Source organism: Elgaria multicarinata, chromosome 4 (assembly GCF_023053635.1).
Source record: "Elgaria multicarinata webbii isolate HBS135686 ecotype San Diego chromosome 4, rElgMul1.1.pri, whole genome shotgun sequence".
Taxonomy (NCBI): domain Eukaryota; kingdom Metazoa; phylum Chordata; class Lepidosauria; order Squamata; family Anguidae; genus Elgaria; species Elgaria multicarinata.
In genome coordinates this window covers 76,359,187-76,372,844 of record NC_086174.1, presented here as the reverse complement: position 1 = coordinate 76,372,844, position 13,658 = coordinate 76,359,187, and the positions used below count along the sequence as shown (strand labels likewise).

The following is a 13,658-nucleotide window of genomic DNA, read 5'->3' as shown; positions in this document are numbered from 1 at the left end:
GTGTTCACTCAGTACAGTTTGGAACAGCCATAGATCCACATGCTGCAAAAGTTGGTAGTTATTACTTTCTTTTTAAATTTTAAAACTGTCAATTTTTCTCTCTACGTTTTGTTTTATTTTAAAATTTTAAATAAAAAATTAGAAGGGAAGATTAATAGCTATGGAAGAAAAACCAAACATTTGTTTTGGGAGCGTTTTTGAAAGAAGTGAGGAAGCACTTAGGATTTTAACAGGAGGAATATTTCATGCATTCAGAGAAGTGAATGAAAAAAGATAAACAGAAACAGATCAAGAAAGAGAAGTGAAAGACCGATGATTGGAAACAACTAGCAGGGCAGATGGGATAACTGTAACTTCACGAGTCATGTGCCCGTGTTCGGGGCCTGATATGAAAGTATTCTGCTTGTTTGTTTAGCCATTTAAGCACATGATGCATGTCCAGTTCACTGCTGTTGTCTGAGTGAGAAGGTGGTGGTTTAAGAGGCCAGATAAACATGTCATAGTAACGCTGGTGGGACGGACGGATGATGACTATTTGAAGTTTGGAAGTGGCAGGAGCAGCCTAGAAATAACAACACGAAATGAGTCCATCCAGGCTTGTTTATGGATAGTATTGGAGGAAAGAAAAACAACAACACCTAAATAATCTCCCAGTAATGGGAGATGAGTGAGTGGAAGGTTTTAATGTGTGGAAGAAGCAAATAGTTTTGTGTTGTTGTTTTTTTAAAATGACATTTAGAATATTGGTTGAGTAATTATATTTTGAAAGAAAGTATTAGCACATGATGTCCAGAAAATCAACATGCATAATCAGTTGGCCGAGGTTGGTACAAGATATTTAAATTCACTTGGGGTATTCTAGTCTTTAAATAACGAATTGTAGCAAAATTTGAATTTTTGGGATTGCATTACTGTGGCCTCATTTATTTGTGACCTTTGCTGTTCCCCCATGTTTGGCTTTCCTGTTACATCAGTGACTTTCCACATTATGTGGGTCTCTCGGATAACATTCATGCTTCCCATACAAGTATCGCACCTCCATCAGTGCTACTGAGGCTGGCTTTCTGAACTACCAAGTTGCTTCAATTGAATTATTGGTTCTTCTTCCTGCATCTTTATGTCAGCAGGAAAATGTTCTTTTTTTAAAAAAAATAAAGCGGCATATGGCATAGTTCTTGGAAACTTTAAAACATGAGTGTACAGAAAGTTACATCATTTCACAGCCAGCTACATCACAGCATGAGAGAAGTTAAGGAAAGTCCCTTTGTACTGAAGCCAATAAGGCAAGTGTCTAAAACAAAAGTCTTGAGGCCCAGAACCACATGAGGGGAACTCGAAGGGGTTGGAGTGCTGTGCTTCCAGGAACAGTCTGTATATTCATCATGGCATATGCTGTTACTAGAGCTCTTGGATCACCAGCTAGTCACTTCTGTACAAGGGAATTTCAATATGCGTCAGGCTGTAAGTTGTGCAACTTTCTTTTCAGGCATATTTTTACTTTCCAAGAACTATGCTATACATTGCTTTATGGAACGGAAATACTTCTCTTCCAGCTTGGATAGAAGATCAGCCTGGATCACTGTGTGAACAGAGTGCGGGACTAGATGGACCATGGCACTAATAATGTTCTTAAGAATGTGTCCCTATATTACAAAAGGCAGATTATAGTACCTAAACAGTGAATGTGTGGATCTGTCTTTATGAGTTTGCTTCATAACATCTCTCTTCTGTAGGCTGCACTTGTCAACAAAATATCAAACAGCACTTTTGTCCTGTACTATGTCCCTTTATAATTACTTCAAAAAATTATTAGAAGGGCAAAGGAGAAGGTTGCTTTTTTTAAAAAATCCTTTCTTCCCTTGTGGAAAAAATACAACTTCTGTAATTATTTTTAGTGAATTAATGTCTAACTTTTGTCTCTTTTTCCTTTTTCTTTTAAGTGCTAGAAAGGAAGATATCAACTAGACAGAGCAGAGAGGAGCTGATAAGAAGGGGTGTCCTGAAGGAAATAACCGAACAAAGTGATGGCAAGTAATATAATAATGCTTACAAGTTATTTAAACGATAGGAATTATTGCCTTGCTTCTGTTCCTATTGTTTTGAAGCAGAGAGCTAATCGACATACACTTTGCTGCAGGAGCCAGCAATGTGGTGCCTGTGCGCAGCGCAGCACCCCGGACCACCTCTTTTGGCACCTGCTGAGGTCCTCTGCCCCTCCTGATTTTTTTCACTTTTTTTTTAAAAATTGAACACTTAAAACTATGGGCAACTAGAAAGCAGAGCTCCAGCCTCCAGCTCCCACCCCATTCCCTTTCCCAGAATGCTTCTAGGTCCCACATGGTCCCAAAAGGGAAGAAAGAGGATGGGGGCAGCTGGAGGCCGGTGCTCTGCTTTCCAGCCACCACTAAAACAACTTTAAAAAAAAATCTCTCTTTAAAAAAAAAAAAAAAAGCAGTCGAACAAAAGAAAGGGAAAAACTGCTGCCAAGTAAGCTTGGGGTTGGGGGAGTGGCAGCGGAGAGTTAGGAAGGCATGACCCAGGGTGGCTGGGTGCGCACAACATGACAATCCCTGGTTGGGTGTTGAATATGCAAAATGGTGCCTGTGACTGCCAAGGTTAAATAACTCACAGTGAGTCATGGTATCTTGTATGAATTAGGTCAGTGGCTGAGTTCGCAAATAACCCACAGTTCTGGGTTCACACATAATGACAACCCATGGTTTAAACAGAGTTCACAACCTAACATAAAAACCATGCATTCTCTTCTTGGGCTGTTTGTGGTTAACAAAATGTGGTTCACACAGTATGACAACCCAGAATTAAACAATCCATATAGGTTAGTGTTATTTATTGGTTTTTGTGCCAGGCTACAGAGGCAGTGGGCAAGAATGCGGAAAAAAACATGGCCACTCTACATGCCAGTACTACATGCTGCAAAGGCATTTGGAATTCAAAGAGGGAGCAGGTAAAGGAGGGGGGAAACAAACCAGGGATTGAGAAAACAAACCATGGTTTGTTTGTTCAATCATATGCCAGACAAACCTTGGATAGGGCAACAAACCTTGGGTTAAATAAAACATGGGTTAGTGATATGTGTGAATCAGATCAATATGTGAATATACATGAATCCAGCTTGTCATGTTGGATTGGGAGTAGGAGGGAGTCTGCCATGCATCTGAGTGTAAGGTGAGTTGGTTGATATTTAGAGGACCTGTTGTTACATGCAGATGTGGGCATGTATTTGAAGGGTCACTTCTCTCTAAAGAGAATATCAAATACTTGATACTGGCCTTTTGCAATGACAAATAGACTTGGTAAAAAGTGAAGTTCACTTATTTGCCTCACTGTTTTTCTTTTGTTGGAAATACGGCACTTGCATAAGACATTTTGGGCCAAGTACTCGTGTCTGGAACAGCTGTTTGTTAGGCTGGGGACTTAACGGACTGTAACCCTGCCTCTCCCCCAGTGTACTGAAGTAGTAACAGGGATGAGTGAGAGAAATGCTGCTGTTACCACATGACATTTATACCAATAAAAATTCCAGAATAGGCTTTTGCAGAAGGTGAGATTACCCTTTGAAAGTTCAGTAAGTTTTAATTACTAAATAATAAAAGAACTCAAATCATGACGATAAACATCGCAACATTTGAAAAGTTTATTGAAATCAAAAGCATCCTAATCTAAATCTCTAATGCATCTAATAATTCTGTTTATGTAAATAGTTCCAGGTTTAGAGCAGGTGTGGGAACATGTGGCCCTCCAGATGTTGAACTGCGGTTCCCATTGCCTTTCACCACTGGCAATGCTGGTTTACCATCAGCTCCTATGGCCCTGAAGATGATCAGTGGGCTGTGAGAGCCAGACAGGAATTCAGGCAACTGGTGTGGTGTTCACTGGTCCTGAGGCAGAGAAGATTGGCTTGGACAAATCATTGGGGCTGCTGGCAATTTGGGGCTCTGCTGGAGGATCCTCCTCTACCTTCTCCATGGAGACCCCAGATTCTAAGAGCTTCTCTACATGAGTGATTTATTGCATGCTCGTAATTGACCACTCACAGAAGTTTGCGAGTCCTTTACACAATGGCATCTACCTCCAGGACATCTCCTGTGCTTTTCCCTGGTAGTCTTGATTAAAAAAAAAATCAGAGATAATACTGTATTTAAAATTATTGACCCTGTTCGGAAGACAACTTAAACCACAGCTTTAACCACAGCGGATAAGGCAAAAAGCCTTATTCACCGTTGTTAAAGCCATGGTTTAAGGTGTCTTCTGAATGGGGCCATTGTGGGATGTCCCCAGTATGTAAAGCCAGTGTAGTGCTATAATTCTGCCACTAGATGGGGGTGTTCCTTGAACAGAATAGCATTGCAAAGAGGGGAAGTTTTCAATTCCAAATCATGTGGTTGTTGTCAAAAGGAACCTGTCATAAATGTGGAAAGACTCCAGAAGAAAAAGCCTGGTTAGGGTGCAGGGGTTTTCCCCTTAATGTACAGTCATCCTAAGTCTGGGCAGGACTGAACATTGAGAACTACCTTGTTGTGATTTCTCAATAAAATTTCATTTCTTGTTTCTTTGTCATTGTTCTTTTGGTTAGAAAGATAATCTCTGGTCCTACACCTATGGCAGCCTATCCTCCAGCCAACTAGAGCGAAGGGCGCTGTGGAAAGTGGGATCTCTAGCACACCTTTTGAGCTAGGTTCCCCTCTCACAATTTTTATTCTGAAAGGGAATAATCCCTGAAAACAAAATTTGCAGACGTGTTTAGAGACAAGTGTCCTGAGCAAGTGTGATAACCTGTAGCTGCAAAACATTTTATGCATGTCAAATCACGTGACTCATGCTACTGAAAGCCTTTCTTAAGAAGTGGGAAATCTGTAAATGGGAGGCTCTTAAATACCCTATCATGGTTAGCAAATGTCTTTGTTTTCATTTCAGATGGAGATGTAGCGGTAAATTTTGACATCTCAAATGGCCACACGATTGTAATCACTGAAGAAGCCATACAGAATGAAAACGTTATAAAGACTACAGATGACAATAACTCCATATCAGCAAAAGCACAAGCTCCAGAAGAGAGAAAAGAGGGTAAAAAAGGTAATTTAAAATGTAATCCATCTAGATTTATCTCTTGCTTAAAAATATGACTAGATTATTTAATATAAACAGTATGTTTTATTAAAATAACACTGCCTATAACAACAAGGATCCCAAAGGAGAAAGTGCTTCTGCAGAAACAAGATGGCAGTAAAAAAGTGATTTCTGTTCAAACAGAAATATATAACTTAAATGAAAAATAATCTAAAATGTTGGCCAGACCATTAGAGGTAAGAGAAAATTGCTAAGTTTGGAATAGTGACAGATTTCTAATTGTTGTGATGAACATGAATGGATTCTTGGCTTCCCCAGAGCCCTGCCACTTGGCAAAAAAGAAAAAGTAATTTTGCAAGAAAATAACCCAGTGTTTCAGCTGTGATACCAGGCTCACTTATCACTCACCTTTCCTGCTTGGGGAGGGTGTGGTATAAGCAGAGTGCATTTGTCTGGCATTCCAGGGGCTATGAAAATTGTGGCTGAGTGCACCACTGGCTTCACTAATCACTTGCCTTCCCGACTTGAAGCAGGTGTGGGACAAGGAGAGCACATTCATCACATTCTATGATTGGAGCTAACAAGGGGATTTCCCTTCATGCTACTTGTCTACCCATTGAGAGGGTGAATGGCACATGGGAAATCCCTTGTTATCTCCGTTAACAGATTGGAGATAACAAGCAGATTTCTCCCCACAATTTCCTCTCCAGGCCTGCATAGCCTCCAGGCCAGGGGGCAGGGCGTGGGAAGGGGAAGGGCCCAGAGAAGGAGCCCAAGCTTCCATGGGTCAGATGGGAAACCTCCATGGGCTGGATTAGGTCTGTGGGCTTTAGGTAGTCCATCCCTGCTTTAAAACCTTGTTTGAAAATATAGATTATCTCTAGTAAATATAGATTATCTCTGAGCCTTATGTGGCGCAGAGTGGTAAAGCAGCAGTTTCTGCAGCTGAAACTCTCCCCACGGCGTGAGTTCGATCCCAGCAGAAGCTGGTTTCAGGCAGCCAGCTCAGGTCGACTCAGCCTTCCATCCTCCTGAGGTCGGTAAAATGAGTACCCGGTTAGCTGGGGGAAAGGTAATAACGGCCGGGGAAGGCAACGACAAACCACCCTGCTATAAGGCCTGCCAAGAAAATGTCAGCGAAAGCTGGCATCCCTCCAAGAGTCAGTAATGACTCAGTGCTTGCACGAGAGGTTCCTTTCCTTCCTTTCCTAGTAATATCCACATGTTTTTCTCAAACATGACCATTATTTGTCTGGTGCCTTATTTTAAACTATACTAAAGATGACTTTTTGTTGTTTAGCAAGCAGTTTTTCAGAAGGTCTAAAACAGCCATTACGTTCCCCCTTCTAGTAACTCCCTCTTGAACAGCAGTTCCACTATCAATTTCGTATGGTCACTTAGATGGCCATTGAGAAAGGAGTAGATAAATTAATAGGGGATATGGCCATCAGTGCCTAGTGTCCATGATAGCTAACTTAAAGTATTCAGTACAAAGGCTGTACATTTCTGAATACCCAATACTGGGAACAACCAACAGGGAAGGCCATTGCCTCAATTGCCTCTTATGGGTTTCCCAGGCACATGGCTGGGGTATTTTTTGTAATGTTATTAACCATCATTTTCCATGGATAAAAAAGGATGTGGCAGATGTCTTTCTAACAGTGCACACTCAAGATAGCTAAAGAAGGTATCCTTTAACATCTTGTAGCCACTCTGTTGTACTTGCAGTTAGACTATGATTAAAGAATGGCAAAAAGGGAGTAAGGCCTTTTGTGTGTGCTTATCGGTTAAGTGGTCAACATTGTTGATTATGAGTACAGAACGAAACTTTGGTGGTAATTCCAAGTTAATTGCTAAAACATGTGATTTCGCATGTATGGCATTTTTGAGCTGTTGCTGCTCCTCCTCCTCAGTGACCTATATGAAGGAGCCCTAGCAATCCAAGGCAAATGAAAGCTGGGCACAGAACCTTAATAGGCAATTGCACTGTGTTAGGTAAGTAAACATGGTGAAAAATCATCTTTAAACAAAGCTACCAGCCTGATCTAGGATTCTCTTTGGCCGTGTGAAAATACCCTAGTAAGTAGAGGTATGCATATTTTCTAGGGGAGATGCTGCTACCTATATAGAGATAGAGTATCGTCCTAAGACATTAAAAGACAGGGGTCTGGAAACAAAGTCCTATGAGGCGAGACTGAAAGAACTGGGCATGTTTAGCCTTGAGAAGAGAAGACTGAGGGGAGACATGATAGCACTCAGAGAGGGGCCAGGATCTCTTCTCGATCATCCCAGAGTGCAGGACATGGAATAATGGGCTCAAGTTACAGGAAGCCAGATTCCAGCTGAACATCACAAAAAACTTCCTGACTATTAAAGCAGTACGACAATGGAACCAATTACCTAGGGAGTTTGTGGGCTCTCCGAAACATTCAAGATGTAACTGGACAGCTGTCTGTCACATATGCTTTAATATAGATTCCCGTATTGAGCAGAAGGTTGGTCCCGATGGCCTTATAGGCCTCTTCCAACTCTACTATTCTATGACAGATGACCTGTCACATGATGTACACACTAAGATGCAGGATAGGATGGATGGTTTTCACTTATATCAGTGTGCGCGCCACAGCAGATAGATTATATGTGCTTGTTGGTATTTGGGGGTTTTGAGAACTCATATTTCTAATCGTTTCTCTCTATGAGGAATTAAAATTTGCTATAAACTAGTGCTGCAATTCTGCTCCTGGTTATGTTCTCATAATTATGCCCTATGCTGATCTTGGGGAAATTTAAATATATGTAACCGGGTATGGAATTGTATATCTGATTTCTTTTCATGTCTAGGAATGGGCCTTTTAACAATGCAGCAAATGAGCCTAACTATAATAAAATGTTGAATGCCTTGGTGATTAGACCTTGGTAGATTGGTACAGCACAGAATGAGTTAAAAGTAATTTTCTAAGTGAAGGTATTCCAGCTAAAATTTCTAGAAACTAAATCTTTCTGAAGCTTGTCGTCTTGCATCTGCTTTCTACATTTTGAGTATTGCTATTAGTAATAATGATGGGGTGTCAGCCACCAACAGGCATGTTTAAATGGAAGTTCTTATCTTGCACCAGGCTAATAAGAACATGCTGACAGGTTTTCATCTGCTTGTATTTTGAGTAAATGACTATTGATGCATGCTGGATAACAGATTTTGCCCTAGATTTTTTACTTATAAATCTTACAATATGTTCTTTTTTTAAAAAAATACCCAGCATGTATCAAACTCATTTATGAGTATAAATGATTGGTCATAGTTGCCCTAATAGTTGGTCCAGAACTGATTACAGAAAAGTTAATTAAACTATAATTGGTAACCTGAAAAAAATACAGAGAAATTTTCCTGTTAGTCAAAACGTAACAAAATGGGCATGTTTGCATACCACCTGTACTAACTATGTCACCAGCTATATTTAATTTTCTATCACACTGTTTGTTTTTACGTACTAACTATTTCTAATAAGAACACTGCTTAACTCTTGAGAGTGGGTTAGAGATATAACAAGAGGGTGGAGAATGAGAGGAAATTCAGTTAGGCTCGCTAGGGAAACATCTGTAAAATGATTGCGATAACACAAACTGATATAATGGACTTTATCCTCCTTTAATAAGGAGGAAATGGTTTTAAAAAGTAATTATCTTTGCTTTTGCATTCTGAGATCCCCTCTGTACCACTTGGGGAACATAGACCTGGGAGATATACTAGAAAGGTCAGCATAACTTGGTGGCAATTCTTTTCTTTTCTTTTTATAAATGAAAGCAAAACTGATCCTGATTCTCAAGAGCTGGAGCAGTACCAAGAAGTGTATCTGTTTGTTTGTCTAGCTTTTTGCTCATTGTTGTCCATTTGTCAGTTGCTTTCTGTTCACTTTCTCATTCATAGAGAAACCTCTTCCTAAACGTCCTGAAACTTCAGTACCCCGTGCTCCTCCTCCTCCTCCTCCACCACCACCTCCTAAATCTAAGCCTAAAGCTAAAAAAGCAACCATACCTCCAAAAAATGCTGCTGCTGCTGCTACCACTAGCCATAAGACTAACGAAGTGCCACATGTTAAAAAAAAGGGCAAGGCTCCTGCTAAGCAGGCCTCTGCTCCACCTCCCAAGCCAACAAGCCGCAGTGCGAACCGAGAAACTGGTGAGTACCGTTGTTCCATAATACAGGCTGTGCATATTAGCCCCTGAGTGCTCAGCTTTGGATTCATAATGCTTATTGCTTGCTTTAAAAGTCAGAAATACCTAATGCTCAAATGTGTGTAATCAGTGACTAACTCTCCCTTGGCCTTGTGTTCTTACTGATTCTACCTAGAAACTAGTTTTACGTCTAATAACTATCATTGCCTCTGCTTCTCAGCCCATCTTGACCTGTTGGCCACAATAACAATGGGCAGCAACATTTCCCAGTTAACTTGTGTGAAACTGAGCAAAAGCTACAGCTACATGAAAACACAGTCAGGTGACATTTGGCTATGCATATGATGGTATTCAGGCTGTTGTATTTTCTGCTGCCTCCATAGTGCATGGGTGGGCAACATATGGCCCTGTGTAGAGCATGCAGCTGCCAGGGCTTGCTTTGTAGTTAGCAAGGTTTTTCATTAGAATCCTGCAAAATATTTGTTAAAATAATATACATCTGTAGACTTCCTGCTCAACAAAGCCCATTTGAAAACACTACTATGTAAAATAAATAAAAATGAAATGATAGTTCAGCATTGAAGCTAGGTGAGAAATACTGGGATGTGGTTAAATGATTGCATATTACTTTCACAAACACAACTGCCAAAGCACAGTTTGCGAATACATTACACTTACTCGACAATAACTTATTCTGAATTGATTTCCCCCAAATGTGGAGAAAGATGAACAGTCTATATATGTGGACATGGAAATCGTGTGAGATAGGACACAGTGGAGGCTCTTTACGTGCTTCCTTCGTTTTGATACCCCGCCCAGTGCTTCATAGTCATACTTTCAAAACTACTTTAGCAACCATGAGCGTGGGAAACCTGCTGTTTTGTTAAATGTCCAAGAATCCCAAGTTTCATTCAAGAATTCGTGAACCTCAAAAGTGCCCAATTGCCCCGACCTGAATGTTGAAGCCACAGAAACAGCCAGTGTACATTAGTATTTTGTCTCAACAGTAGCAGCTCAGACATTTAAACTGCTGATTGCCCATGGGAGTGCAGCAATTCTTGCAGCAGTCAGTGTGGCTGTTCCCTGTTTTTGATTTTGTTGTCAGTAAAAGAACCAGATTTCTAAAAATAATAATGAATTCCCAGTTCTTCTCTTGTCTCCTCATTCAATCACCCAGTCAGCTGGTAATTCTTTAATTATGGCTAAGCACCTAGCAGTGGGCTGTGGAATCTTGCACAAATTTCCTTCACTGGCCTTAGCCAGTACTACAGCAACATCAGTGTTAATCATGGCCACTATGTGTTGACAGTGGACAGGGGAAATTCATACTCCAGAGGTGGGGTGAGGGAAGGGGGCCATGCTTGATCTGGCACATAGCTCTCTTATTGTTTAACCATACATGTGCCCTGGGTCAGTAAGTATTTACATACTTATTACACATTGGTGCTATAAGTACTATTTCAATACCTTCAGGTTTTCCAGTGTTAAGTCTGAAAATCTTCATAGAAATGCAGAATCTGGCTCAGTTCAGACAACACATTTCTCTATGCAGTGGGAAAACTCCCCTCAGCTGTTGAGTTTGTAGGGGGTACTCCCCACACAACATGTTCTAACTCCACTGTTGTGTGACCGTGGGCTATTGTGGAGTTGAGTAAAAGGCAATGCGATGCTTGATTGACAGTTCCTCCACCCTCTCTACCATCATTGTTGCAGAAAAACCAACCCACAATCCCAACAGCTGTCCTAGAGCTGCACTCGCTCCTTTCACCGCTCTGGCCAGGGAACTCTGTAGCCAGTGGGAAAAGTCCACTCAACACAACAGGAAACTCCACAGAGCCCTACACACAACACAACTGTTGTGTGCAGAAACTCTCCTCTGCACAGCGTGGATATTCAGTGTGGAGTTTTTTCTTTTTAAAAGAACTCCACCGTGGGGTGGAGTTTTCCCTCCAGCCCACACATTTCTCAATGGTCCTGTAAAAACTTCACTGTGGAATTCTAAAACTACCATTGAGAAATGTGTTGTCTGAATGGAGCCTCTATTAACAATACAATATTTTTTTAAAAAAAGTGTATGGAATGATGAGGTGTATGTTCTCTCATTTCAGCTAGTTCCTCTAATTTAAAAAAAGTGCCTGTTTCGAAGTCATCATCTACGTCATCTCGCCCTAAAACATCTAAAGAGCCAGCATCAAGCAAAACAGGCACAGGGACACCCAGAGACAAGAAGAAGCATGGAAAGCAGCTAACTACACGAACATCTACAGATGGGGACATTTCTTCAGCCTCAAATACAGCAGTAGACAACTCAGAAAAAAAGGTGGAAAACTCTAAGCCAGAAGAGCCTCTCCGTGTTATTCCTGAACCTGGAGATACAACCCAGCAGAGCACGGCTACTGTTCCTCCCCCTCCTCCTGCTGTTCCACCTCCTCTTCCTCCATTCATCCCGTCTCTATCTCCAGGCACTCAGCCCACTGGTTTCTCAGACACACAAGATGTGCCAGTTAGCACTGAAATTGGCCCGTCTGTCCCTGGCACAGATTCCAATGATCTCCATACGCAAACTGAAGCAGACAGCAAAAACTCTTCAACCAGTGCTGTCTTAGACAATAGCCTGGATATTGGGGGAGAAGACACAGAATGGTAAGACTACATCTCTCAGCTAGTTGAATAATGTAGGGACACAATGCCACAAGATTTAGGGAAATAGTTGAATAATTCCGGCACTCTTTAGGCATCTTGACTTGAGATTTGAACTTGTGCTTTCAGACCCAGAAGGATTTTGCTAAGTAATTTCTCTTTGTAATTAATATTTTTAATTTTATTTTCATAGCCACAAGCAGAAGTGGGAGGAAACATTAGTGCAACCTGTAAACAACAAATTAAGCAGAAGCATTAACGAAATTAAGCAGATGCATTAACAATATGACTTAGTGCTTTGATTCTCAATTCTGTATCTGCAAGTCTATAATTGGGCTTCAAAGTCAAGGCTCATTTGCAGATATTTTCTTCCTCTGGTTTGTTCGAATGAAAAAAGCATGATGGGTTTCATTGTTCTTTTTTAAAACAAGATGGTTGTCAAAAACATGTGGAAGGGCAGCTGCTAGGAAGGGCAGCTGGTAAGCTAACCCTGGTTCTCTGATCATCACGTTTGACAAAGGTGACCAGTAGGTTGGAAGAAGGCTGACTGAAACAATCTACAAACCCACTGGTGAGGTCATCAGAGGGCAACTTAAGGGTTATAAAGGCAGTAAGTGGAGCACTGAAAAGTCCTTCTCTCTGGAGCAGGAAGAATAAAAATGAGTTAAGGCACACACCCACACACACTGGCTATTGTACAGAATCATGGACGCTTACAGAGGTTGTCAGGTATGGTAGATCTGCCCCTATTTGAGGGATTGGCCTCATTGTTCCGATACACAGGTTTGGAAGGATATGCTCCTATCTTGTGGCAGTGTGTGCCTCTTAAGCAGCTTTGCTTTACTTTGTTTATTGAAACATGGTATCAGGGTTCTGTATTTTGCCTCGTGCTGTGTGACATGGAAGAACTGAGAATCCCTTTCGAAAGCGTTTAGCCCAGCTGTGTTCCTTGTTCATTTGAATCTCTCTGAGGTTGCCTGGTGTTCAGTGGGGTTGTGGGTGGGGAATCCAGATCCTACATATAGAAAACTTACATTTTCTTCTTAAAATTAAGGCCAGCACACCATTTGGAAACCATCAAGGACTTCCCCCAGGAACAAACATACTTTGCACTGGAGAGATTAGCACATAAGTTGTGTAGAGTGGGAGAAAGCCTTGGTGGGTTGGATGTAGTCCAAGGGCAGCATGCTGCATATCTGTGGTGTAAATTTGTTTTTTCACATTATGCATGTTTTATTTTTATTTTATGTTATGCATGTTTTTCACTGTAGATAGACATGTTCAATATGCTCACTTTAATATTGAATGTGACATCTGAATTCTTGGATTATGAACTATATCCATATTTCTGAGGGGACCCATGAGTAGGGAGTAGTGGTGAAGAGAGATAAAGTATGGTTAGATGATGGTAGACCGGCAGTAAGGTTATATAGGGAGCTGAATGTTATTGGACTACATGAAGGTATTTATATGGGGCAGAGAAATTCAGCTCTTTTACCAGTGGAACCTTCTGAAGTCACTGAATAAGTTTGTGTGTAACACCAGACCATGGGGCTTAAAGGCTGCCTTCCTCCTCCCCTCCCTGACTACTTGGTTGGTTTGTAGCAAGACGTTGCTTACAATTGCATCAAACCAGGCAAAACGTGCTTTGCATAAACCACAGTTTGTTTCCAAATTAGAATTGGTGTCATTAGGACCAGACTTTGGGGGCTTAAAGTCTGGGGATCTCCAAACAATTGCCAGAGATAGCAGCAGAT

At 41.1% G+C, this 13,658-nt stretch overlaps 1 protein-coding gene across 1 annotated transcript in view; it reads left to right on the top strand.

Annotated features, from left to right (window-relative positions):
- Window positions 1–13,658, top strand: part of PHACTR2 (phosphatase and actin regulator 2) — a 60,196-nt gene that overhangs the window by 29,664 nt on the left and 16,874 nt on the right. Inside the window, exons 3-6 of the mRNA XM_063124585.1 lie at window positions 1,941–2,021; window positions 4,936–5,094; window positions 9,014–9,265; window positions 11,370–11,904. Of these exons, the coding sequence (XP_062980655.1) occupies window positions 1,941–2,021; window positions 4,936–5,094; window positions 9,014–9,265; window positions 11,370–11,904 (1,027 nt within the window). The remainder of the gene's footprint in view (window positions 1–1,940; window positions 2,022–4,935; window positions 5,095–9,013; window positions 9,266–11,369; window positions 11,905–13,658) is intronic.